General features: G+C 38.7%; 1 protein-coding gene across 1 annotated transcript; it reads left to right on the top strand.

Moving 5' to 3' along the window:
• Nucleotides 1–26298, top strand: LOC146377138 (melanocortin receptor 5-like). Its single transcript, XM_084943352.1, has 5 exons — nucleotides 1–262; nucleotides 12483–12709; nucleotides 12826–12932; nucleotides 17429–17617; nucleotides 19645–26298. The coding sequence occupies exons 2-5, from the start codon at nucleotides 12518–12520 to the stop codon at nucleotides 20213–20215; spliced, it is 1059 nt and encodes a 352-aa protein (XP_084799478.1). The 5' UTR covers nucleotides 1–262; nucleotides 12483–12517; the 3' UTR covers nucleotides 20216–26298.

The following is a 26298-nucleotide window of genomic DNA, read 5'->3' as shown; positions in this document are numbered from 1 at the left end:
TGCGTGTCGTGTCAACACTGTCAGAGCTAAAGAGGGAGTTCCTTATCCCTCCTCTCTCTCCCTCGCTCTCTCTTCCTTCCCCTCTCTCTCTCTTCTTCTCCTTCTCTCTTTCTCTCTCGCCCGCTCCCTCTCTCTCTCTCTCACAGCTCAGCATCTCCACTCTCACGTTGCGTAAACCCACCGATCTGATGCTCCACAGAGGCACCATCCAGTCCATCTGAGGCACTTGTGGAAAAGATTTGAATCACAGATACCGCTAGAGGTGAGTCATTTTTGAATCTCTGTCTGCCCCACTCTTTATGTATTTCCAGCACAGCTCAAAAGGCATCCTGTGTTTTAATTATCTCTTTTATCAAAGCCAACGCAGATACATAATTAGATGATATTACGGGATGACCAGAACCTATGATTTTATCACTGTCACTACTTTATTATTATTATTATTATTATTATTATTATTATTATTATTATTATTATTATTATTATTATTATTATTATTATTATCCTCTCAGATATCTGTATGATATTTGTGTGAAATCTGTGTTACAAAGTGAAGTGAATCTACTGAAAATCAGTGTAGATGTTGCAGCAGCATGATAAATGTCATATTTGGACAAGATTTATTTGTTTATTTCTTTATTGTCAGACTTGATTCAACTACCAGCAGCTTCATCCAAATCCATAAATCGCACTGCATTATATTCTAAACTTGTACGTCATCAGCAAGTCTGCAGCCCCCTAGTACACACTTTGCTGATTTTAAACTCTGCAGCCCAGTAAACACACTGTACAGCAAAGTTGTCACATAAGCTTCTGCCTCAAAGCTGTGCAGCGACACCTGCACTCAGTCATGAAAGAAGCTGGCAGGAATTTTATCCTGCATTAACTTTGTCTGTGGGAACTGAAGCTGGGTGGTAATATGCATCGATTTCTTTTGCTTTTGTTATGATTTGTGCAGGAAATGAAATGTGCAGCATTGATTTTACACCAGTGTTTAGAGCCTGAGTCAGATAAGGTCTCTCTTTACGCTGCTGGAGCTACTTCCTATGGAAACACAAAGCCAGATGCTGCTTAGTCCAATGGCACACTGCCAGATGTTCAATTGCTGCAACGCTTAAGTTCCTGCATCCATGCATTGATCACAGTGTCACATAACTCGCTGCCAGGAAAAGCTGTAAGGAAGTTTCATTTCAGCATGCTGCTGCCCAGCTGCTGGCAGTTTATGTGTGTGTTATGTCAGCCTCGTGTGTCACTTAATTAGAGCAGAAAAAAGCAACACTCATTCATTAAAATTAAGAAAACATGACAGATTTCCACCTTCATTTTGAAAGAGATGTCCTGATTTCTTTGGTCTAATTGTCACTGTAATAACTGTCTGGAAGAAATATGATTTTCTCACTGAGCTTAGTCACCACAGGGGCAAAGCAGCAGCGAGCGTCTCTCTGTGTGAGACGACGAGCTGCCTTTTCATTGACAGACCCAGCTGCAGCTTCTGATAAATACATCTCCTGCTGGGGGAACAAAAACACGCCTCCGTGCACAACTATTATTTGGTTTGCATTATGCCCCGTTCATCTCTTCTACATGGGTTTCTTTGGCATCTGTGAGTCTATGACGAGTAACTGCATTGAAGCTCATGTAACTAGAGACTCAAAAGCCTCCGCTGGCTTTGACAGAACACGCTGGCAAATAGCCGCGTGGTTATCACTTGTACGAAGACACAGATAGAAATCGGTTTTCAGGCAGGGCTGAGTGATTCAGTTTGATGATTTACAGAATTTAATTAATTTAAATTACTTATCCATCAAAGATTGTGATGGGCTGTTCACGTCAAGGTTTCGTTAGAAGTCTCAGGTCTGCTGTCTGCCAATAGAGGGGATTCATGCATTAATGTGATAAAGTGCGTTAGTTTGTTAGGAATTATTAGCCATAACCAAATAGTCTGTAAAACATTTCCCAGCTGTAAGCAAAGATAGTCCAATGGTATAAAAGTCTATATCTCTATATAGTTACTGTGCAGCTTCAGTCACCTGTAGAAATTATTTTTTTAGTCACTGCCAGATTTCTTCTGTTGCTATATTCATTTAAATATATAGCAACAAATATAGCTATTATGTTACTGATAAGTTCCTCTTTCAGTAGAACTGAGGACTGTATTATACAAATGAACAGAATTTATAGGCCATTATTATTGGCTGTAAATATGTAAAGGTAAATATAAATTTTTATTTTCCAGAGTTTCATGTGCTTGAAGGATTTTTCAAAAACATTTCTCTAAAGATCAGAAACATCTGTACTTTATGGAATTAAATAATTATTTTATGCCTTTCATTTAATGCTGTGACTGTCCTTTTCAGCCGTGGCCATTAGTAGTGTTTACACGATGCTGACAGGTTTTTAAGCACTGGGAAAAGAAAATGTAAAATAAGGCAGAAATGAGCCCAGAAAAGGAGGCTGGAGGAAGAGGTAACCCAGCAATTTCCTCAGCAGCCTGTCTCTGTATTTCACCGTGCCGCACCCCTGTCAAAAAGACTGAGCGTGATCCTATCAGTCATGATAAAAAGGTTTCATGTACGTTGAGTCTTTGCTAAAGTCTACAGTGTAGTATCAAGGACACAATGCAAAGTCATAACAGTATTAATATGTGGTATAACAGATATTCTCGTCAGCTATCTTGACACATAATTTAAATAATCTTTTAAGTGTTTCTTTTTCTGCTCACAAGTAGTTAATTAGCAAAAGACTTGAAGCAGTTACAAGGCAGGCAGGGCTAGGTTATGACTTGAATGGTGATGGTGCTGTTATTTTGGGGGATTTGTCTGAGAGGGAAAAAAGAAAAAGAAACTAACAGTATGTTTGTGATAATGTAGCCATGGAAACCTTTGAAGAGGCTCCTGACCATAGTGAATTTGCTATCATCCACCCCGCTGCGATTGGACACGGTCACATCATGAGATCAGATGCAGATTGAGATTGTCAGTGTTTTGCTCGGTCAGTCGGGGATCAGAGCGAGAGGAGCTCCGCCGGCGGCATCTCGGTCTCTGTTTCACCGTGAGCTGTCTGAGCCCCGTGTTCTGCCTGACGGTCCTTTCAGTCAACATAGCAATCAGACAGCCTGAAATTTGACACGTTCATATACATGTTGTATATACCATAAGGGAAAAGACTCTGTACCTTATAATGATTAAGGTACAGAAAATAAAAGCACACGCTGCATATTCTTGATATTTTTACTTAAAGGAAACATGAAGCTTCATTTGTATTACTCACATGCTCATAATTGTGTTTTTGAGCAAGGCCAGACAGGCATTGAGCAAAAGCAGCAATAACAGTGTGGAGGAAAAACATGCGCCTCTACTGATTGTTTCTATATTAACACTGACAAATACAAAACAAGGCGTGTGTTAAAATTCAGCCTGCACGGCGCATATATGCATATGAAATGAAATCCACATTGTACAGCTTTAAGTGCACCAAACGCTCATTAACTAAATCTATAAAAAACATTATGTGATGTTGTAATTGTGCTTGTGTGGTATGGACAGTGGTTTCCTGCTTTATGGCATATGAGTCATACTTATGATCTTTCTTCAGACTGCTCCCTTATTCACACAGGGCCACCACAGCAGGTAGCTCCACATATTTGAACAGGCACATTTTTATGCCAGATGCCCTTCCTGACACAACCTCAAAGGAATTTGTGTCTCCTCCCAAGATCAAATCACTGAGCTTTTGCTTGTCCTGTGTCATGTTAGAGCTATCAAGCTAATAAGCCACTTTAAACATTTGCTTTCTTGATCATAAAGTACATTTTTAAAGCATTGACAGTGGGGACAAAAACCAAGCAAACAGGGATGTGTCATGTAAGGCCAAGCACTGAAATATAATAGGAATACTGCTGCTTAGATACTGATGTGCGAAATGAATTTGCTGGCCTGGAGTTTGTTTAGGTGTTTACTTATTATCAGAATTAATCAGAATAAAAAAAAGTAAAACAATGAAAAGCAATTCTCCATTAAGCAGAAGTGTATCGAGTGAGACTCCCAATTAGCCGAACCTGATTGACCATTTACCTTGGACAAGACTAACCTCAAAAATTCTGACACAATATCATCAATCAAAAGCTTTCAAAACACTCCCTCTAAAAGGAAAAACTGGCAAATTGTTGGAAATTGGAAAAGGGAAAAACAAGAACTACGTCGCAGATGCTGAGACGAACATACAGAGCGCCTAACAGAAAAACAGTTACAGGATGAGGAGCTCTGAAAGCTGAATCCTTGTGCTTTTGTCATTAGGTTCAAGGTTCAAGGTTCTTTATTTGTCACATGCATAGTTATACAAGTATAACACACAGTGAAATGTAGCCTGACACGCTCCTCGACATGTGCAAAAATGGGGGGGGGGGTAGAGGAAGAACATTATATATATATATATATATATATATATATATATATAGTATATACATTGGGTGAATGTGCAGTAGTAGCAGCAAGCAGGTGAATTCTGTACATTAATATGAATAGACATCTGACTATTTTACAGAATAGACAATATAAACATATTTAAAATTAAAGGAATTTGGAATGTACATTGTGCCTTGGTTTATAGAGTGTCTGGAAGAGAGTCCTGTCTCAGTCAATTATAGATGATGTGAGAGGGCGGGTGTGTGTGTGTTTAGGGCCCGGATGGCTTGGGGATAGAAGCTCCTCTTGAGTCTCTCTGTCCTTGCCCGGATGATGCGGAACCTTCTACCAGATTGCAGAAGTTGGAACAGTTTGTTGCCAGGATGGGACGGGTCCTTCAGTATCTGCGCTGCTCTAGTCCGGCATCTCCTGGTGTAGGTGTCCTGAAGCGGGGGGAGAGCAATCCTGCAGCAGCGTTCTGCTGTACGGATCACTCTCTGGAGAGCTTTTTGGTCCTTCACACAGCTGTTCCCAAACCACGATGTCATGTTCTGTGTGAGGATGCTCTCCACAGCGCCTGTATAGAAAATCCTGAGGATCTTTGGAGAGACCCTGAACTTCCTCAGTTGTCGTAGGTGATACAGGCGCTGCCTAGCCTTTTTGGTCTGGACCTGAATGTGGGCAGACCATGTCAGGTCTGAGGAGATGTGGACACCAAGATACTTGAAGGACTGCACCCTCTCCACTGGAACTCCATTGATGATAATGGGCTTGTAGTCTCTGTGCTGACCCCTTCTGAAGTCCACCACCAGCTCCTTGGTCTTGTCGACGTTCAGCTGGAGGTGGTTGTCCTGGCACCATGATGCCAGATTCTTCACTTCATCCATGTAGGCCGCCTCATCGTTGTTGGAGATGGCACCCAACACCACTGTGTCGTCAGCAAACTTCACAATGGTGTTGGAGCCATGGGTGGCCACACAGTCTGAAGTGTAGAGGGAGTAGAGCAGTGGTGAGAGGACACATCCCTGAGGTGCTCCTGTGTTGACGGTGATGCTGTTAGAGACGCATCTACCCACCCTCACCACCTGAGTTCTGCCAGTGAGGAAGTCCAACACCCATGCACACAGATGGCTGTTAAGTCCCAGATCCCTGAGCTTTGTGAACAGTCTGCAGCTATTGTGGCACTATTGTGTTATTTAGTACACACACTAAAATGTGTGTACTAAAGGTACTCACAGCCAAATATACTTGGCCGATAAAAAGAAACTAATAATTATTTTTATTTTAAAGGACTTTTGAAAAAATTGTTAGAAAAACTGGAAATATCAAGATGTACATAAATACACACACACACTGACAGCCAAGTGAATGATTTAGGTGCAACCATCTTTCTTATGTCACCTAAATCACACCTACAGGAATGAACCAACAGGCTGTGACCTTGTTGATTCATTCCTTTGAGGACACTGATTGGTCCAATGTGACTGAAATATGGAAAAATGGATGTGACGGTAAGCTCACAAGAATCTAGCTGCCTTGAATGCTCAGACACTTAAATTTTTTCTATTCTAAAAGTCAGCATGGGTGGATCTTTAAAGGTTACATGCATGGAGGAGTCATTTTGACGAATATGCCAAATGATGAAAATGGTGTCCCCATCCTCTTGGTTGCTAAGGTGCATATGGCACTCGTCGATCTCACCGATTTTTATGACTTTGTTTGCTGCACAAACTGCTATAATCTTTCTGGTCATTTCTTCATATACGTCAGGGTAACATTTATTTATTTATTTTGCTTCAACCATATTTTTCACGCCTTTCCTCTCCGTGTGTCTTGGGGGAAGATGAAATGCCAGCAACCTCTGCAAACGGTGGAGATTCGCAGGTGTTTGTGCATCTGTCATTACCGCATGCATGCAATTAGATTTAATTACATTTGTGCCAGTGCGTATAATTGTTGTTGTCTTGCTCTTTGAAAGGATAACGTTAGGTACCTGAAAGTACATAAGCTGCCACTTGAAGGCGGTTGTTTTGTATTTTGATGTTATCTCCCAGATGAATACTGAAATAATTTAGTAGCTGTTCTTGTATTTCATTTTTGGCATTCAGTTCACAATAATAATAAATCTGTTAGCTGTAATATTCATTAATTTGCGGTTATTTATGGATTTTTGCTCTGGTTATCATGTATATGGGGAAATTTGTATGTTTTTCCATGATTATATGATCCTTTTACATTGGAAAAGATGATTAAGCAATTTTTTGCCCAATCAGTTGATTACTGAAAACTCAAAACACTGATGATAGTGTGCATTCTTGGTGAGGCTGTGAAGTCAGACAATCATTAGCTGTCAGCGAAGGCGTTTCATGATGTCTCTCTTGATGCCACAATCAAGGCACCAAGGACTCTTTGTCAATCAATCAATAACCGACCTCCCCCTGGCACTATTACCACAGAGTGTTGGTTTGGGACCAAAATAGGCCAGGAGAGAAATACAGAACCCGAATGAGGAGAACAAAGAGGCAGAGATAAAGACAGAGAGCCCACGATCGGAGGAGCTGAAGGCGAATGTGGGTATTGTAAGTGTGTGAACACACGCTCACAGAAATGACAGCTACATTTTGAGTCAACACCAGAAATTATGAATGAGAGCCAGTGGGGGATCAACTTGTAGTAGAGCACGGGGTGTTTAGGTACAGAATTGGGCACTGATGATAGCTGAAAGTGTGGTTTACACAGCACAATGGCTTACATCTTTACATCTGCATGTTGCTGTCTGCCTCAAACATTGCATCCTCAAACTGCAATACAAGCCACTTCAGATAAGCAGGAAACATAATATCTAAACACTCTAATGCAGGCTGCACAGGTGCCAGCAACCTGCACACATTTTCATAAGATAATTTTTTTGTGGGTGTTAAATGAAAGCTCCTCTGGGCTTTTTGTTTTTCTCTCTTTTTTTCTTCTCTTATTAATGAGTCACTCTCGCCTGTGCCACTGACTCATCAGCAAACCCCAAAATGTTCGCTCTTAGACTTTCAAGTAGTTTGTGGTTTTCATGAAATACTGAGAGGCCTCTCCTGTGCCTCTGCTAATGTGATGTGACTTCTAGGAGAAGACATTCAGGAAACAGGATTGTTTGTTTTGTTTTCTGCTTTTATGAAAGAGAATTTAAAAAAGCAACCTCACTGAAGCCATGTGAAAATGAAGTGATCTAAAAATATCACTGCAGGGGAGTGATGAAACTGTACTGAGGCCTTGCACGTAGTCATAACACCTGCACCTGCATTTCTGTATGATGGAGGTGATGCCTCGTCCTATAGCGAGTCCAAACTAAAATCAGAATGAGAATGCTTTAATAATCCTGAAGGAAATTATGCACAATGATCTAAAACTTGCCTCTATCTGGAGCATGTTTATATGTGGATTCTGAAAGTACAGAGTACATGACTTTGTCTGCAGTGTCTTTCTTGTTAAGCTGTTTGGTTAAAGTTCATATATTACTGCTAACTGGTGCAAGTTACAGACTAATGAAATAACTGAGAGCAAGCCATATCATTTATCAGATAATTCATTAAGATTCTACAAAAGTCATCAGCACTGCACCACAATTACGATGCAGCGCTTCATTTCAGTGATTTGAGTTAGTCTAAGTAAGGCCCAGCAGGTCACGTTTTCCCAACATGAGTCAAAGCAGCAGCATGCCTAATTTTAAGCCTTGAATGAATGTGTTTTTAAATAAAACCTGGAACACTGTGATCCTTTTTAGACATTTGGATTTAGAGCCCGCCTCCAATGGCCAATCAAGGAACTGCAGATTTTGACACTTCTGTCTTTGCCTTATTTTTCAGGTTACCATTAAAAGATTCACCAGCTATTTTGTTAGGTACACGTATTGAACTGTTTGTTAATTCAAACATAAAACCAAAACCACATCGGAGCAACTGTATATATCTTCAAGATGAACTGCTGAAGTTCAAAATGAGCATCAGAATAAAGATTTACTGTGAAATTAAATGTGCCATGGTTGCAGGTACCTGCTGAGATTTTCCTGGACATCCATCTCTAGGGTTCACAGTGAATGGCAATTCTCAAAAGGAATTTACAAACTGAGCTGACAGGAAAGAAACAGTAACTCAAATACGCACTTCTTACAACCATGGTATGAAGAAGAGCATCACATAACGGACAACATGCCAAACCAGGAAGCATATTGGTGCCCGTAGCTGACTGTTAGCACTCCTATTAGCTAAGAACAGGAAACTGAGGGTACAATTCATATGGGCCCACCAAAATTGGAACGGAAGATTGGAAAAATGTTGCCTGGTTTGATGAATCTCGATTTCTACTGTGACATTTAGATGCTAGAATCAGAATCTGGCATAAACAACTTGAAGAATGGATCCATTCTGTCTCATATCAGTGGTTCAGGCTGCTGCTGGTGGGTTAATTGCGTGGGGGATTGTTGGCATACTTTGGGCCCCTCAGTACGCACTAAGCATCGTTTAAATGCCACAGCCCACCTGACTGTTGTACCCATCTTCTGAAGGCTGTTTCCAGCAGGATAATGCATGTCATAGAGCTTAAATCACCTCAAACTGTTTTCTTGAAGATGACAGTGAGTTCACATTACTCAAACTCCACAGTCACCAGATGCAACAGAGCACCTTTGGGATGTTGTGAATTGGGAGATTTTCTTCAAGGATGTGCAGCAACTGCATAATCCTTGTTCAATTTATGCATAATTAACACAGTTCTGATATGCAAAAGGCTTCCAAACCGGTACAAGCAAGGTGTACCTAAAAAAGTGTCTTTAAAGACACTGTATTTAAGCAGCCCTCTGACTCCTTTGAGGCCTGGCACTGTGCCCAGGGGCTGTACCTGAGGCCTGTTTAGTAATCCATGCACAAATGTGATTGAATTCTCTGCTGTGCTCTGTGTTCATGTCTAGCTCTGTCTCAAACAGAAAAATATTTGAAATAAAATTTCAGTTTTTCATAAGAGCCAGCAAATAGACAATGGTTCTTTCACGAGCTTGCTAAGGATTTTTTTATTTATTTTTTTTACAAAGCATCAGTTTCTAGTTTTCAGAAAACACTTTCATCCCCTTTGCTAGCTGAAATAATTAATCTTCCTTCTTTGAGCATTAGAAACAGAAATAGTCAAAGCTGGTTAAAGAGTCATCAGTTTCCATATATCTGGTAAATGTTGTGAGAGATATTTAAAAGTATTTATATGTGCCAAATCATTAAACTGGTGTGAGAAGATACACATCATAGAAAATATTCAAATATATAGCCACCGGCCTCATATTTTTTAGATCCATTTTATGTTGCCAAACAGCTTTGAGCCACAAGGGTACAGGTCACAGGACCTTTGTGGTTTCTGGCAGCACTTGTTGGCAGCATATCCATATGACAGGGAGATTGGAGGTCCATGGATCAGTATTATTCCAGCACATCTTTTGGCAGCCCAATTAGACTGCAGGCCAGGGTCAACAGCTTGATCTTTCTGTGGTCCTCTGTCCCTGAATAGACTTTCTCATAATTCTCTAAAGCGGATTTGAGCAATTGCTCTCCAGGTTTTATGAAGGTCTTTCTTTGAGCATTGGCTTCTTTTTCACTTATTTTTAGTCCAGTCAAGTCCAGAGTAGTTTTGCACCAACAATATGATTCCCAAAAATCGGAAAACAACAGTGTGTACTTAACAAAAGCAGAGAAAACTGTAAATGTGGAGGAAAAAGGACAAAGTGACTATCTGCAGTAGATAAACTGTATCTGACACAGGATCTGTTTGTCTAAGACTCATCAGAAAGGGTCTCAGTGGAATTTTGTCTGTAAGGAAGGAGAGGACTTCAAGAGAGAGGCGTGAGTGTCTATAGACATCTTTAAAACATGGTGGAGGCTCTGTGATGGTTTGGGGTTTCAGCCAGTGGTGTTGGGGATCCTAAAAATCCTAGAAACAACATGAAAGCTTGCCTAAGAGTTCACCTTATGTTGGGGAATTGAGGAAGTCATGCCAAATATTGACTTTGATGCTTGTCACAATTGTGCAAACTCTGTTTTTGCCTTATATAACGCCACATACGTTTGCATGTGAAATGAGAGGTGGCTCAGGACTTCTGCACAGCACCATATTCCTGCTGGGTAGGTCTGCTGCCTTCTGGGTGAAGGGTGCTCTATCTGTAACAATTTTACAGACACGTGGCCAGTGTGTGTCAATGTGACATCCACATGAGAACCCAGCTAAGAAGTGCATTACAACAAGATGATCGATGGTAATGACTTCACCTGCCAATATATCTAAAGTTGCTCTAGTTGTTGTGGATTTAAGTGATGTAAGCACTTCAAAAGGTTAAATGTAATGTGTGAGCATAAATTATACTTTAGATTTTAAATGGCTGTGTCTTATATTTGAATTGCTTAAGATAACTGTTGTGTTAATTGGTGCTGGAAAAACTGAATTGTGCTGACATAATTAATTTTTTTTTTCCTGCAGATAAAGTACATGGATATAATTAAAATGTCTCAATGATTCTCAGTGTAGCTTTTTCATTTAGCGCTGCAGTAGTGGTTAATTGCTGTACCTGCTAAGCTCATTGCGCCACTTTGGAAAAGGATTTAGATAATGGCATTCTGCTGAAATGAGACAGAGTGGACGTAATGCTGAATTTAGTTTATCGCTTCACTTCACTTGAACAGTTTTATTTTGATATCGGTGCTTTCCTCAGTTCCCATTCGGTATCTAGACGTACTAACAATGTGTGCAAATTTATGTAACCAAAAGCACGTCATTTGACATAACCGCAGGGTCCAGTTATGAGGTCATGTGTTAAGAAACAGAGGAATCACTTAGCTGCATGAAGGATTTAAGAGTTTGTTTTTGGGTTTTTTTCGTCTGATTCGTCATATTAGTGACTCTTAACAGTGAAGCTTTCTTATGTGCCCTCTAACTTGAAGGTGTGATGTCAGGTCACTGCACCAGTTTAATTTATTAGGAAAGAGAAATGTTCGAAACAAATGCCAATGAAATTTGTTGTAACTAAATTTTAGCTCACTGATGAAAGTCAGGAACTAATTTAAAAGCCATCTTTTGGTGATTGTGGCTGTTTTACGTCATTGTAATTAGGTGATTTCAAAATGTCAGCAGCCAGCTTATCATATAACACATCCAACTTAATTCAGAGCAGCCAATGACTACGTTCACCTACACTCACATGTATCTGCTGCTTTCAGCGTGGCATTATTGTAAACTGGCTTGAAAAGGATTGCAATATTTTACACATTGCTTGTCTCTGTGTTAAATGTGTTCATTTTGTCTTGTGAAAATGTTTGTAAATTAAATAAAGTATGACGTTATTAGCAGGGATGGGTTACCTTAGCATAAAGGATAGGAACACAGTGAAACCACTAGCTTGCCCAGTTTTACCCAAAGACAGGAAAATCTGCAAACCAGTAGCTAGCAAAGTAGCTCATTATTGTGCACTCGCTGTATCTTGTGAGTTTACCAGTTTAACACACAAGACCCAGCCAAGAATCAGTCCACCACATAACCTGTAAAGCAACGACATGTCAGATTACACAAATTAAGTGAGGGTTTCTTCTTTCTTTTTTTTTTATACAAGTGAGGCTGCTTCCTGTTCTCCAAATCAAAACTAAGTCAAGCCTAAAGCAGTCATCTGGTTTTAGTTTGTGTTTAATGTACTTCTATTTGCAGTGCAATACAAAATGTAAACACTTACTCAGAGTGGTTGCTGTGTTGGTTTTATGGAACTTTCCTAGCACCATTTTTTTTGCTGAAGCAGGCAGTACTAAAACCACTTTTTATTATCTGATCAGCACCAAGCATTAGAAAAGGATGTTAATGGAGGCCAAACTAGGACCACACACAGGAGTTACATTTGCAAGGAACCGAATACTATTTGTATGTTGTTAAATAAACAAGGTGCTTGGGGTGAATCATGTTTGTGTGCAGCATGTGTAATTGAAGCTGGCATAATATTAAGCATGATCTCAATATTACAAAGCTTACATGAAGCATGACACAGTCTCACGTTCTTCTTCTTGTTTCTTCTTTCAGCCTGCTTGAAAAATGGCCTCCAGGTAAGAGTTGCGATGATCCAGACCCGACCCACAGCAGAGATGAATGTGTCTGATGAATCCTCCTACCAAGAGGAGGTGCTGCTGGGTAACTCTACCTGGGGCTACTCCTATTATCATCAAAACTACACCCTGATCCCTCCACTATCAGAGAAGGCTAGCACCTCCAAACCTGCAGCATGCGAGCAGGTCCACATCGCTATCGAGGTCTGTATGGCTGCGTGTAGCACTTTGGATTCATTTATTTATCTTGTGATTTCTTCTTGGCTACCACTACCCCGACTGTCTCTTCACTGGTCTGTATTTTGATCTCCTCTCCTAAGGTCTTTCTGATCCTGGGTATCATCTCACTGCTGGAGAACATTTTAGTCATCACAGCCATAGTGAAGAACAAGAACCTACATTCCCCCATGTACTTCTTTGTCTGCAGGTAAACTCCTCAGTGGCTTAAGACATAAAGGGGAAAATAACATAATAATGTACGAGGACCACCCAAAACCGTTTTAATAAAGTGAGCTTACCAGATGTAAAAGATTTTGTTAAGCAGCAGTTTATTAAAATATGCTTCTATCCTTCAGTGCTTACTCTCTGTTTTGGTGTAATACAGCCATTCCCAGGGGCAAAATGCAATATAGCTCCCAAGTGAAACCTTGTTCACTCTTGTCAACATATTAGTATAAATGGATAAATTTAGGATTAGAATACACCCTAATGTAACCATTATAATTGGATAACAATGCATGCCTCCCCTCAAGGCCCATATCATTTGAGTTCACATTGTTATTTTCAAGCCCTTCTCAAATGACCATAACAACGCTGCATCCACACAGGAAGCATTTTGGAGGAATGCGGCGACCAGAGACCACAGAAAGACAATAAAATGTAACAACTTCAAAAAAGCAAAAACAAACAAAAACAAACAAACAAACAAAACAATGAGATAAACATTTCTCAACTTAGATGCAAGTGATTGAAGCAACTATCAGTGAGAGTGCAGGATACGCTTCATTAGACCATCCTGACTGACCTATGACCTGATAGCAAATACATTTGAGGATGACTTAGGAAAGCAATTCAGCAGTTCAGTCAATTCAATTCAGTTCAGTTTTATTTATGTAGTGTAAAATCATAACAAGTTACTTCAACTTATAAGGTAAAGACCCTACAATAACACCCAGAAAACCTCAGATGAGAAGGAATACAGTATATCTCTGACAGAACCATGCAGGGGCAGCCATCCGTTGCCACCAGTTGGGGGTTGAGGAAGATAGGTCTAAAGACATACTGTGGAAAAATAATAACAGTACTATTAATAATGACTAATAATGAAATCACAACAACGATCCTGGAATATTCCCTAGCAAACAACTGTCAGCTTCAATGCAATGTGAATAACCCCCTATGTGGATGGATTTTAGGTATCTGCCAGACACTGAACCAATAACTTTCGGAGTAGCCTATGTTGATGTAATTAATAGACATGAACCGTTATCAATTATGTTCAGAAATTATGCTCAGAAAGGTCCCGATTTATCTTTTGTTACGCAAATGATTAAAGTAGTTCAGTCCTGCTTTGTACAACCGAGACAGCTATCCAGGATTAGATTGTTTCCTTCGTTTCTGTTCTAAAAAGGTCATCAATGCTTTTATTGCCTATAGAATTTAATATTGTAATGCTCTTTACTCTGCTCCAGAGGCTACAGCTGATGTTGCCTAGCTTTAAAACCACAGAAAGAGAAGCAACCACAACATACCAATCCCTCCCTGTTGCCCTTCACTGGCTAACAGTAGTTTTTATTGAGAATAGTCTGGCTCCTGAGGTCCTCTGGCAGTGCTCTGTTAAAGGTTCATGAATAAAGGTTCTGGAAAGGTCATGAAAGGTTACCGGGCCTTTGCCTACTAGGCCCCTCAGCTGTGGAACTGCCTGGCAGGAGATGCCAAGCGAACTATCCTAATGGTCTCTTTTAAATGGAAAGCAAGGAGAACACAAGGAAGCATGCCAGCAAGCAAGCAAACAAGCAAGCAAGTAAGAAAGAAAAATAAAACAAGTAACCATAAAAAGCAATTTAGATGGCTTACAGGCTCAGGTAGAGCTAACTTTTGTTTTGTAGAAGTGTGACTTCAAGGTGACAGTCTAGAGTATGCTTCTATGTGATTACACAACAGGATTTTTTGCCAGAATTCAAAGAAATAATGAGTTTCAATTTCCAAACCTTCTCCTTCATGTAACTGATTAAAAAGCTCAGTCGCGCAAAAAATATTTTTCTTTTGCCTGAAGTGGAAAAGTTGGTTTATTTATAAAAGGTGAAGAACAGTTGAAGATAATTGCTCATCCTGAGCTTGGCAGAAGCAGATTTCCAATATAATCCAATGTGAAATCTAATTATTCTTTCCATTTAGAAAAATGTCATGCAGTATGTGTTGCCAGAGGAAACATGTGAACTCTTGAAAATGACATAAATCTTTTATCCTGATTATAAATGGTTAAATAAAACCATTTGTAGCAGGGAGTTACAAAAGAGGCTTTTTGATCTTATAATCTTGTGCCCTGCTTAGACTAATCATTAGGTAACAGCAGATGATTTAAACAACTTATGATTAACCTTCTTTCTTTAAATTTGTCTCCAACCAATAGAGATCTGTGGACTCAAAAATCATGACATATTTGGGGCAGCTGCCACATCAAAATCAAGTCACACTTTTAATGACCCTACTGTATAAATCAGAAAAATACTTGGATATCTGTTTTCACATCAGCACCAATTTCTTGTGACTTTGTTTGGGTCTGTCTTCTGATTTGAAAGACTTAATCCTCTTACTAAGACAAAAGCAAATGTGTTTCAGCTGTGCAGAGACACAGCAGACATTCAACTAAGTCTTTGAATTTCTGGCGAGCTGTATAGCGCTTCTATTCATGTGGTTCTGAATGACTGCCACGGCGTAACACTGAGGTACAGCGAGTTACTGCACGATAACACTATTGTTATCTTTTATTTGAAAATCCATTTGATTCATGGGGGGAAAAAGAAATACATTCCTACTTAATGTGTTGTTTTCCTTCTCTGTATAGGTAAGTTGTGAGTATTTGGTGAGTCAGTCCACGATGTTGATCGTGATATAATATGCTGCCTTGGTAACCAAGACAATAGAGGAGAAGCCTGTTGCTTCCTGTGGGCTGTAATTTTAACATGCCACCTCCACTCAACGTGGTGTTAAGAGCTTGTGCTCATTTAGCATATTTCTGTGAGACTCAGCTGTCATTTTCTTTGGCACTTGAACAAATTGCTTTGCCAACAAGGTTCAACTAGATGTCCTGGAGAACATATTATTGTAGTTTCATAAATTCTCATTTGAACACCAAAATGGCACCAAAGCATAGAAAAACATCTTAAGCTGCATGTTTTAAATATCACCTCTTCTGGCCAAGAAGCTTTTACTCATTATACGAATCATTTGTCAAGTCAAGGCATGGAGTCCAAACGTGGAAAGCTGTGGAAAATCTAGAAAACTAACAACAGCCAGATTGTTAACCTTGCTCTGCGACACCTCTCAAATAATGTGTCAACTAAAACTAGACTTTTCCTGACTCTAAATTTAGTCCAGGGCAAACAATTCAGAGTTAAAATTGGGACTAATCAGGTTCTGAGTGGTGTATCTAGAGAGCTGTAAACATGTTTGTGGTTTTTACAGTGAAAGAACCTTTTCCTTACTTGGCTCATATGTTTGTGTGTGATTTCAGTTCAATTGTGTTAGTACAGTGAATGAAAAAATAACTGTAAATTCAGACAGATGAGATTGTGCTGAAAAGAACAAGGCAAGGCAAAAATAAATAAATAAATTGAAACACAACAATAAAATAAAAAATTGTCCAAAATGGCCAATTATACCCTGGACTCCAGAGCGTTAACCAAATAAAACATGAAAAATTTATGAAAAAATGTGTTCATTTGTGGCATTTTGTGTAAATTTAAGCAATTTGATTATTTCTAATTAAAAAAGATTGTGAAACTTTAGTTAGACTTGTGTTTGTAAATGAATCACCTCATGTTGTGTAGCTTTATTGATTTTATGCTTATTGGGCTACATACTTATTCATCATACAGGCTAGTACATAAAATCAAAATTCACATGTTTTATGTAACTGAAATGTTTAATTATTGTGAGCTAAAGAAAAGAAAATTATAGACTACGTTTATATGAAACATCTGTATGCTTACTGCTTTTGATGTATTTTAACTGTATATAATACATATTACAGAATGTAACACATGCATATGTGTAAAAAATAAATTGCTTTGATTTTGCCACCCCATTTGATTTCCATGCCACCCAAAGAAAATTTGCCTAGATCCGCCCCTGCCTCTGTTCACACTATGTACACTATGTATATACTCTGACCATCAGCCACCAGCAGTTATATCACTGTTTTAACCATTTTTGCTGTGGAAAAACATCAAATTTTACATATAAATATACATAAATAGCATAGATGTGTTGTTTATTTTTAAGAAGCTCTTAAAATATTAGTATTATTTAGTAACAGTGTTTGGAAACAGCATCAAGCATCTGTCTGTCTGCCTGCAGTGCAGTTTTTTTTTCGTGACCACTTTTAACTGGGGAGATAGGATCCATTTTTCCACCATCTTTGTTGGCTTTGTTGCTTGTGCAAAGGCTGTGAGTGCATGTGACTGTCAAAGCATTGCCTCAACTGCACCTCCGGAGAATGTGAAAGACTGTACTCAGGCATTAAATCAATTAATTGGTTTTCCCAGTATGACTGTGAGAAGAAAGTGTTTACACAACAGGAGGGTGAATGCAGCTATTCTGTCAGCTCCTGAATACACAGAAGGAAGTGCATATAGAAACATTTATTTGAACATCTGTTTGCGGAATAAAGGTTATATAAAGTATTTTGGTTTTTTGCAGTTTGGCAGTAGCAGACATGCTGGTGAGTGTGTCCAACGCCTGGGAGACCATCATCATTTATCTTCTCAACAACAGACAGCTGGTGGTAGAGGATCACTTTATCAGGCAGATGGACAACATGGTGGACTCCATGATCTGCATCTCTGTCGTTGCATCCATGTGTAGCCTGCTGGCCATTGCTGTGGACAGGTAATGATGGAAGGGAGTATAAGCACAAATATATCTTTTTTGTCTTTTTTTTTTGCTATTGTTTCTTAATAGTTTCCTTTTGAAATGTTTTTAAGGGAACTGAAGTTTTAATTGAAGGCTCTAGTCACAATTAATCCTCATCCATCAGCCCAACACCACTGCCCCCAGTTTCCTAATAATGTTCTTGAACATAACTGACGTGTTACAATTTATAACAACAAAAAAGGACCCTGTAATTTTATGATTAATTTTAAGGAAAATTGAGGCAGTGCTTATTTGGCACTCCTTCAGTTAATTCCTGTCATGTGTTCCTCTGACAATTCCAATGAATGAAAAATACTGCTTGCACTAAATCTTAGTTGTCAGTGCTGAACAGATCAAAGTGTTTTTGTTGTCTCACTGTGTGAATGAATTAAATTTTAAGCAGATGAGTAAACCAGCATTGATGCAGTTTAATTTTTTGTTTTAAATTGACATTTTATTTCTTAATTTCCACCTTCTTTCTCTGATACACATAACAAATTTGGTTTATTCATCATGGGGATCGCTGCTTCCTCTATTGCATCTGTGCAAATGTTAAGACAGACAGAACATTTTAGTTTTTTTACTTTTTACTTTGCAATAAATTATCTGTCTTATCTATAAGATAGAAAACTCAGAAAATGTCCATCTTTCTCTGATTTCCCTTTTCATTCTTTTCCATTTTTGTATGCTTGTGAAGTAGATTTTAAATCCTTGAAATGTGCAGGTTTTTTTCATCTTCACCATTCGTGTCTTTTTATGGTCTTTTCACATTGAAAAAAATTGATCTTTTAATTTCATCTGAGCTTGAGCTCAACTTGGAGCCTGAATATTTAACAGCAAAGCTGTATTATTAAGAGTTGAATATTTCATAGGCACCGATGGCACACTGGTAATTTCTTGATCTTGTGCTTTCATTTTGACCATTCTATTTCAAAAAGGTCTGTCTCAAATCTCCTAATTCGGTGGGTTAACCTACCATGCAAGTCTTTGGACTATGGGTGGAAGCCAAAGAACCCACGCAGGTTTACGGAGCACCAGTATGCCGCTCTAAAATTTTCTCTGACACAGTAATTTTATAACTTCTTAGTTCTAGAACCTAACAAATGACAATAATTGGAAGAATTGCAATAAGGCCTTCAAACTATTCAGTGCCTGTTCTTTATTAGTTCGTCCTGATTGCACACAACCATTCACAGCTACATTTAGCATGTGATCACTATTTTAAAAGTGTGTCTTTGTTACCATTGATTACCATTTAATCAATTGTCTGCTTAATAATGAATGTAGAATAACTGGAAAAACTGTTCTTTTTTAAATGTTTGTCAGACATGTTGATATTTGATCCATATACATTTAACTGAGTTAAATCTTACTCTTTCTAACATATTGGCATTCCTTTTGTTCCCTTTTCCATGCTTGCTATTCCTTCATGTACTGGAGCATGTATAAAACTGCAAACATTGCATAGATCATCATACTGGATGATACTGTACCATCCCCAGAGGCTGTTTGAAAGAGGTGGACTCGGGTCCATATTAGGCTGACTCTGATTCAGTATATGAATCAGGTATAAATACATGGTGTACGAGAATCAGGAAACTTGACAATATGATATTCATTTGGTTTCTCAGTGACATTTAATATTTACGAGATTGTCTCAAAGACATATAAATTACATTCATACCAGAGGTTACAACAGAGCCACCAAATAACAAAATTGCACCTTTTATGTATAAATGTACGTTATGCGTGATCAACAACCCAAGGTTGCCTAACATTATCCTTATTGAATATTGAATGTCTCAAGAATAAATGTCTCACTTCATGTGACCTGTAGTCTGGTTCCCTCTCTGTGAGTTATTGTATTCAGCACACACACAGTCCCCGTTATGTTTAAATGTCAAGTTTTCTGACTTGAAACGATTTTGTAATTCATCAGTGAGCAATAAATGTTGATATAAAATTAGAGGTTACTGAGGTGGATACTATGTTATTATCCACAGGTACGTCACCATCTTCTATGCACTGAGGTACCACAACATCATGACGGTGAGGAGAGCTGGCTGTATCATCGGGGGAATCTGGACCTTCTGCACTGGTTGCGGAATTGTCTTCATTATCTACTCAGACTCCACTCCTGTGATCATCTGCCTGATCTCTATGTTTTTTGCCATGCTGCTCATCATGGCCTCCCTCTATAGTCACATGTTCATGCTCGCTCGCTCGCACGTGAAGCGCATTGCTGCCCTGCCCGGCTACAACTCCATCCATCAGCGCACCAGCATGAAGGGGGCTATCACACTGACGATCCTTCTGGGGATCTTTATCGTCTGCTGGGCTCCCTTCTTTCTCCACCTCATCCTGATGATCTCTTGCCCACGGAATCTCTACTGCGTGTGCTTCATGTCCCACTTCAACATGTACCTCATCCTCATCATGTGTAACTCAGTGATTGACCCGCTGATCTATGCCTTCAGGAGTCAGGAGATGAGGAAGACGTTTAAGGAGATCATCTGCTGTTACAGTCTGAGAAACGTCTGCACGAACATCTGTGCTTTGACTGGTAAGTACTGAGAAATAGAAAAGACCAGTGAAAGGATGGGTAAAATGAACTGACCGAATATGACGCTGGAATAGAAATACTACTACCCGAGGACTGGTTCACTGCACTTTTCAGACAGTACAGTGTACCGCCACACAAGCAACTATTGAAAAGTATAAGCTGGAAAGGAGACTGGAACATTGAGTTATCTCCTAATGCGTCCACCATGTACACAAAAAGTTTACTAGATGTATTATTTTAAGGCTTAGTTAGGATCATCTAAAGTCCAAGCCCATGATTCATAGTAACGTGCGTCACACAAAACTGTTTGTGGCCTGCTTTTCATTCTCCCTGACATTTCTTTTATCTTTTTTTCTTTGGCCTTTGTTTTTTAATAGGCAAGATTTTTATTCTCTGTTCCCAGAATATGTCTGATGCAGTGCCAAATGGATAGACAGGATATTTTTCTTTCAGTGCTGCAAGAGTGCTCATATACTGGCTTTAAATTACAGAACTGCTGCCAAATGTACCCGAATGTACCCTTTGTTAATTTAGACGGCTGGATGTACTTCCTTGAACATTAACCTCACATGCATAAATTAACAAAGGCAATGAAGTCAGCAAAAGTTGGGGAAGGTGTGGTAAGAATTATCCACATCCATATGTTAGTGAGTTTTGTTTAGTTCAAAGTCTGTTTCCCAGTTATGGAGAGTAGTGCTTCGGTTAGTAAGTAGTATCTAGTTTTTTTAAAGACCCTTAAGCTTTAAATTGTGAAAATGTAACAGTCTACCTAGAACAGCATGTGCATATCAGGGCAGTGAATTATGTTTTAGTTCACTGTCAGTTATGAACTGAATATTTTCCAATATTGAATGCAGAGTCACACATAAAACAAGCACAAGTGAAACAACACTTATATTTATTCAGATTTTGAATATAATAATCAAAAATCTTTTCCACATCTTTCACAGAGTCCTCTACCAAATCTGTTTGAGATGCTAAATAATTATTTTGAATTTCAGGAGGGTCAGAGAAAAAGAGTAGCACGTCCTCTGCATAGAAGACTCTCTGTCATTCACTGGGTGTTCCATCAGGGCCAGCAATGGTTGTCCAGTTAAATCTAAAAACAGACATCAATTAAAACATTACTAAAGTGAAAGTGATCTCTCAGACATCATTCATGTGATAAAGGATTTCATGTTGGCTGAACTAACCCTGTAAAATGCTCTTATTTGTAGCTGCAGTTGCCTATACTCTGTTTGTCTATTAGGTACTGGAATCTACAGTTTCACTTATTTTCTTTGGTGTGTACATGTCCTGTTAACAAAGACTGGACCTTGGCAAACTTAGAGCAAAAACAAAGACAATTTTAAGATGGCAAAAACGGCAGTTCCCCTTGGTGCCACCTGGATAGTCTGGATAGTTTCACCCCTTGCAAGAAATCAATGTTGAGTATTTAATGGAGATTAATGATCCTCACAGGCAGCCACACTACAAAGTTCCTATGATGCACAGAGCGCTTCTTGTGCACCACTACTGAATTTAATCATTAACCATTATTAAACTCTGGCTTTCTCTGCTATAGTTTTGCTTTTGTCCTGTCTCGCTCTGTTTGCTTCTCATTCTCCTCACCCCCAATCAATCATGGTAGATGAGCCTGGTTCTGCTGGAGGGTTCTTCCTGTCAAATGGGAGTTTTTTCTTCCATTGTCATTAATTGCTTGCTCATAGAGGGCCGTGTGATTGTTGGCGTATCTTTCAAACATTGTAGGATCTTTAGCTTACAATATTGAGTGCCATGAGATGGCCTTTGTTATGAATTGGTGCTCTATAAATAAAATTGAATTGTAATGCCAGAGTACAGTAAAGTATAGCAAGATGCACAAGGCTGTCAGCATATGTAAAAACATAAAAGACAGGCAGAAATAATTTAGGTGTATTAAACAGAGGAAAGTGGAGGTTTGCAGAAAATTGGTCAAAGGTTATGAAATGAAGCGGAAAACTGGCAGCTTATTTTATATTTCAAGGAAGTCAAATCCTCTCATTTCCCACCAGTTTCAGCATAATTGATAAATGTAAGATCTCTTATGGTTAAAATCAGACCCTCTTATGGTCTTATGAACTTTTTATGGATCTGCACAGCCTGGATGGCTGCTTAGGTGATCAAGGGCTTTTCCATCAACATCACATGGTTTTAAGGATTATAGGCTTGAAAAATGGTGATGCAGCCATATATTTATATTGAAAATAGTCGAACAAGAAGAAAACAAGCCTTAACGTAAACATATTGAATACGTTGCACTGTAGGTAAGTAATGACAAGGTCAAACAAATACGTCATAGATCACATAGATTACTTTTTACCACAGAAAGTAAATTTCTATTTTTCAAAGCTTAGCAGTTCTTTTTTACTTTGTGACTTTATGAACAAAAACTAAATGTTTTTTCACTAGATCCTGTAGGACCATGCAGCCATCAAAGTAGCCCTATGTATTGATTTAACAGAAACAACTGACTTTAGCATGGAAGACTACCATCCAGTTTATTGGTTTTCTTACTAGCATGTCTGTAATTCTTCTTTTACTCCTGGATTTTTCTGCCTGAATGAACCTGTTGCTGGAGAGGATAATGGTCAAATGAGCCAGCTACCATTATATGGAACGGCTTTAATGACAAATAGTGTCATTTTGTCGATTAGAAATTTTGTCTTGAGAAATCTTTAGTCTGCCTCTGACGCCAAGCTGGAAAAACTGAAGGAAGAAAGGGAATCATTTGCTTTTAAGATTCAAGAGATAGCTTAGGCCCTTAACTACAAAGCGGGATGTGGTTTGAGAGGAAAACTTTCTAACTTTTTTTCCTGGTGACTGCAAAGCAATTTAATTTATCTATAGCCTTTTGTGTCATGGCAAAATCTTCAAAAGAAACTGATTAAAGCAGTAAATCCTTTCAATTGTTGACTTTGTTCTTTACTTGCTCACAAATCATTTACTAGTAAGAATACAAGTAATTTACTTTATTAATGTATTAATCATTTAGTCCTTTTAGCCTGTATTGTGTTTTTAATTTCTTCATTCTTAAGAAAACAGGTTGTAATAGAAGACAAACAGGCAGCTCTAGAATGATCTATATCATCACGCCTTTTATATGGAATTCTTACATCTAGAATTGGGGGATTCTGGGTTGACTTACTGAGCTGATGACCACTGGCATAGCCACTTAACATGACTGCTGATGGGAGGCTTTGTGAAACCAGATAACAATAAGATATCTTGAGTATGCCTAACTCATTTCATAGTAAAAACCCTGATCAGTGGTAGTCAGTGTTGGTCAAGTTACTTGAAAAAAGTAATCAGTAACTAATTACTTCCCCCCCAAAAGTAATCCCGTTACTTTACTGATTACTTATTTTCAAAAGTAATTAATTACTTAGTTACTTAGTGACTTTTTAAAAACACAATTTACAACCTGAATAGGTGATAAAGCGATAGATCTTTCAGCCCAATTCTTTTTCTACATAATCCATCATACAAAATGTAATCAAATGGAAAAGTCCCTTTTTAAAACTTGTTTTATTAGTTTTAATCTTTTAACTTTATGCATCAAGCAAAAATTTAATTATATGCAACATTCTCTGACTGGAAGAAATTTGTTTAATATTTAAACCTATTTTCTGCACATTCCAGCACATAAAATAATTTTTTTTTGTGTGTTTACACTCACTCTTTCAAATAGATGCAAGTAAAACACAGCAGAAAATAAATAAAGTCAAAGACTCAGCGGTCCTTTTGCTCTATTTTCACCTGTAAAGCAGGAGTAGGGTAGGCGGAGGTTTACCCTGGTGCAGGTGTGCCGCAGCGGTCAGTAGAAGAATCCGCGAGTTTCTCTGTGAATTTCCCATTACATCGTAGCGCACTCGGTGTTTGCTTGGACGTTTAGGGGTTTTTTTCGCTGTAAAAAGAAGTTTTCTTCCCACGCACAACGGACACTAATGTTTTTGTCACTTTTTATGGAATCAAACTTAAAGGAAGGTTAGTACTTCCACGCTTTAAACGCTGCATGCTCATACTCTCTCCCGCACTCGATATATGATCCATTGTTGCTCTGTACACAGCTGTTTTCACGAACGTCGCACTTGCTTACGTCACTGTCATGAGACATTCTCAAAAAAATCACGGTTTTAGTAACGCAGTAACGCGGCGTTCCTACGGGAAAGTAACGGTAATCTAATGACCGTTTTTGCAATAGTAATCCCTTACTTTACTCGTTACTTGAAAAAAAGTAATCGGATTACAGTAACGCGTTACTGCCCATCTCTGGTGGTAGTACAGGTCTAACATTTGGGTTGACTTAAAAAGTGCCACCGAATGAATGTAAAGCAGTGCCATTAGAAAACAACTGTTTTCATATTTAGAATAAATAAAAGCTACATAAATATAGTCGATTTATAAAGACATTTTTAAAACAAATGGGCACCTTCCGTCTAGTGATGCAGAAGGCACATACGGCTCAACAGAAGCACCACCTGCAGCTGTAAAAGTGATTTCATAATACTAGTGTGCGATGATGGCAATGTGATGGAGGTAAAATGTTGCCTAATACACCATGAAAGCCCCAAAAAGGCCAGTGCACTGCTCTAATGCAAGAATACTGACAGATTTGAGAGGTTATCTACCTCCAAAATTCAGGTGGTTACAGAGCGGTGACTATCTGACCAATTCTGATTCTTATAGGTTTTAGCACATCTTCAGGTTTTTTTATAATAGTTTGTCATTTTAGGAGGAAAACATATTTTGAACTAATGCCGCTCAGATTGCATGCACATGTTCTAAAGGAGGTATATGAGCACTCTTCGACAAACAGGAATTGCATATTGATCTGATTCTTTTTCTTCTCATACACCTAATGGACTCAGTGTTCATTTGGAGGATTATGTGTTTACACCCAGACCCACCAGTTGCACATTATTTGTAAATGGCCTCACTGCAAACACCTTGCTTGTTATCTGTACACGGGAGAAGTTGTCTGCCCTGCTAAGCTGAACTTTTGAATGACATCACTTGTTATCAGCCAGTTTTCTGCCTGCTGCTGTTCGCCCTGTGCCGCATTAGTGCCACTTAACAAGCAAACGTCTCAAATCCGCCCGGTAGCACAGCAGTTTCTGCTATGATCTGAATGTAAAGTCACTGCTCTGTTGAGTCACTGTGACCCCCAGTGATCACTTCTCAATGCCACCCTACTGGGTATGTATAAAGCTATGTAAAGCTGCTTGAAATGTAAAAATGAATGTACAAATAGCTTCACTATACCTTCTGTAAGCGTGTGTTGGTGGTGTCTACCTCCAAACTGAGAAGCTTGACAGATTTTTACCGGAAATGCAGCCATCTGCTGAAACTGCTCTTTCATACAGAATGTTGCTGTGCGGTAGATACTAAAAGAAATGAGTTATTTGCTGTTACGTATTAGTATTTATTGCAAAAACAGAAAGTTGTTTATATTGTTGATGTTTTCAGGCTGATGCATTTTGGTTTGTGGATGGAAAGTAATATAAGAGTTGTTTTAAGAGAAAACAACAGCGCTAAAAGGATGTTTTTCTTCGTTCAGTCTTGTAATTGCCTTACTGTTATTTCCTTTAATGTTTATTGCAAGTACTTTGAAAATGTAAGATCAAAAAAGTATAACACAATGAAAAGTGCTTTGAATATTGATGTAAAACTGTACATTGTTTTTTCTCCATCATAAGTTTAATTAGTAAAGAAAACAAATATTTTGCTAAGTGTACATCCACTTCCAGTGTAGCATTTGTGCAGTTTTGCAGAATGATTCATTGTTGCTGATTATTGTGAAGTGCTCTGTTTTCGTTCCCACAAAAAGCAGCAGCAACAACACTGAACATTATATGTTCCTGGATCAAGGTTTAGCTTGTGTTTTGATTGCTAGTTGCATGCTAAGTTCTGTGTATATGTGCAGTGACACAATGCAAACAGCTGTGGGATCATGTTTCATGTTCGGTGATGGCATGAAGAAATGTAAACGTGAGCTTCAGTTCAAATAAGTGATGTTTTGTTGGCTTAAGATGACTTATTTTTATTGTGTCTGAATAAAAGCAGATGAGAATGA

The sequence above is a fragment of the Perissodus microlepis genome, chromosome 11 (genome assembly GCF_051167445.1).
Source record: "Perissodus microlepis isolate ML-2025 ecotype Zambia chromosome 11, ASM5116744v1, whole genome shotgun sequence".
Lineage (NCBI taxonomy): Eukaryota > Metazoa > Chordata > Actinopteri > Cichliformes > Cichlidae > Perissodus > Perissodus microlepis.
Note: the sequence above shows the minus strand (reverse complement) of the source record. Positions and strands in the feature narration are given on the sequence as shown.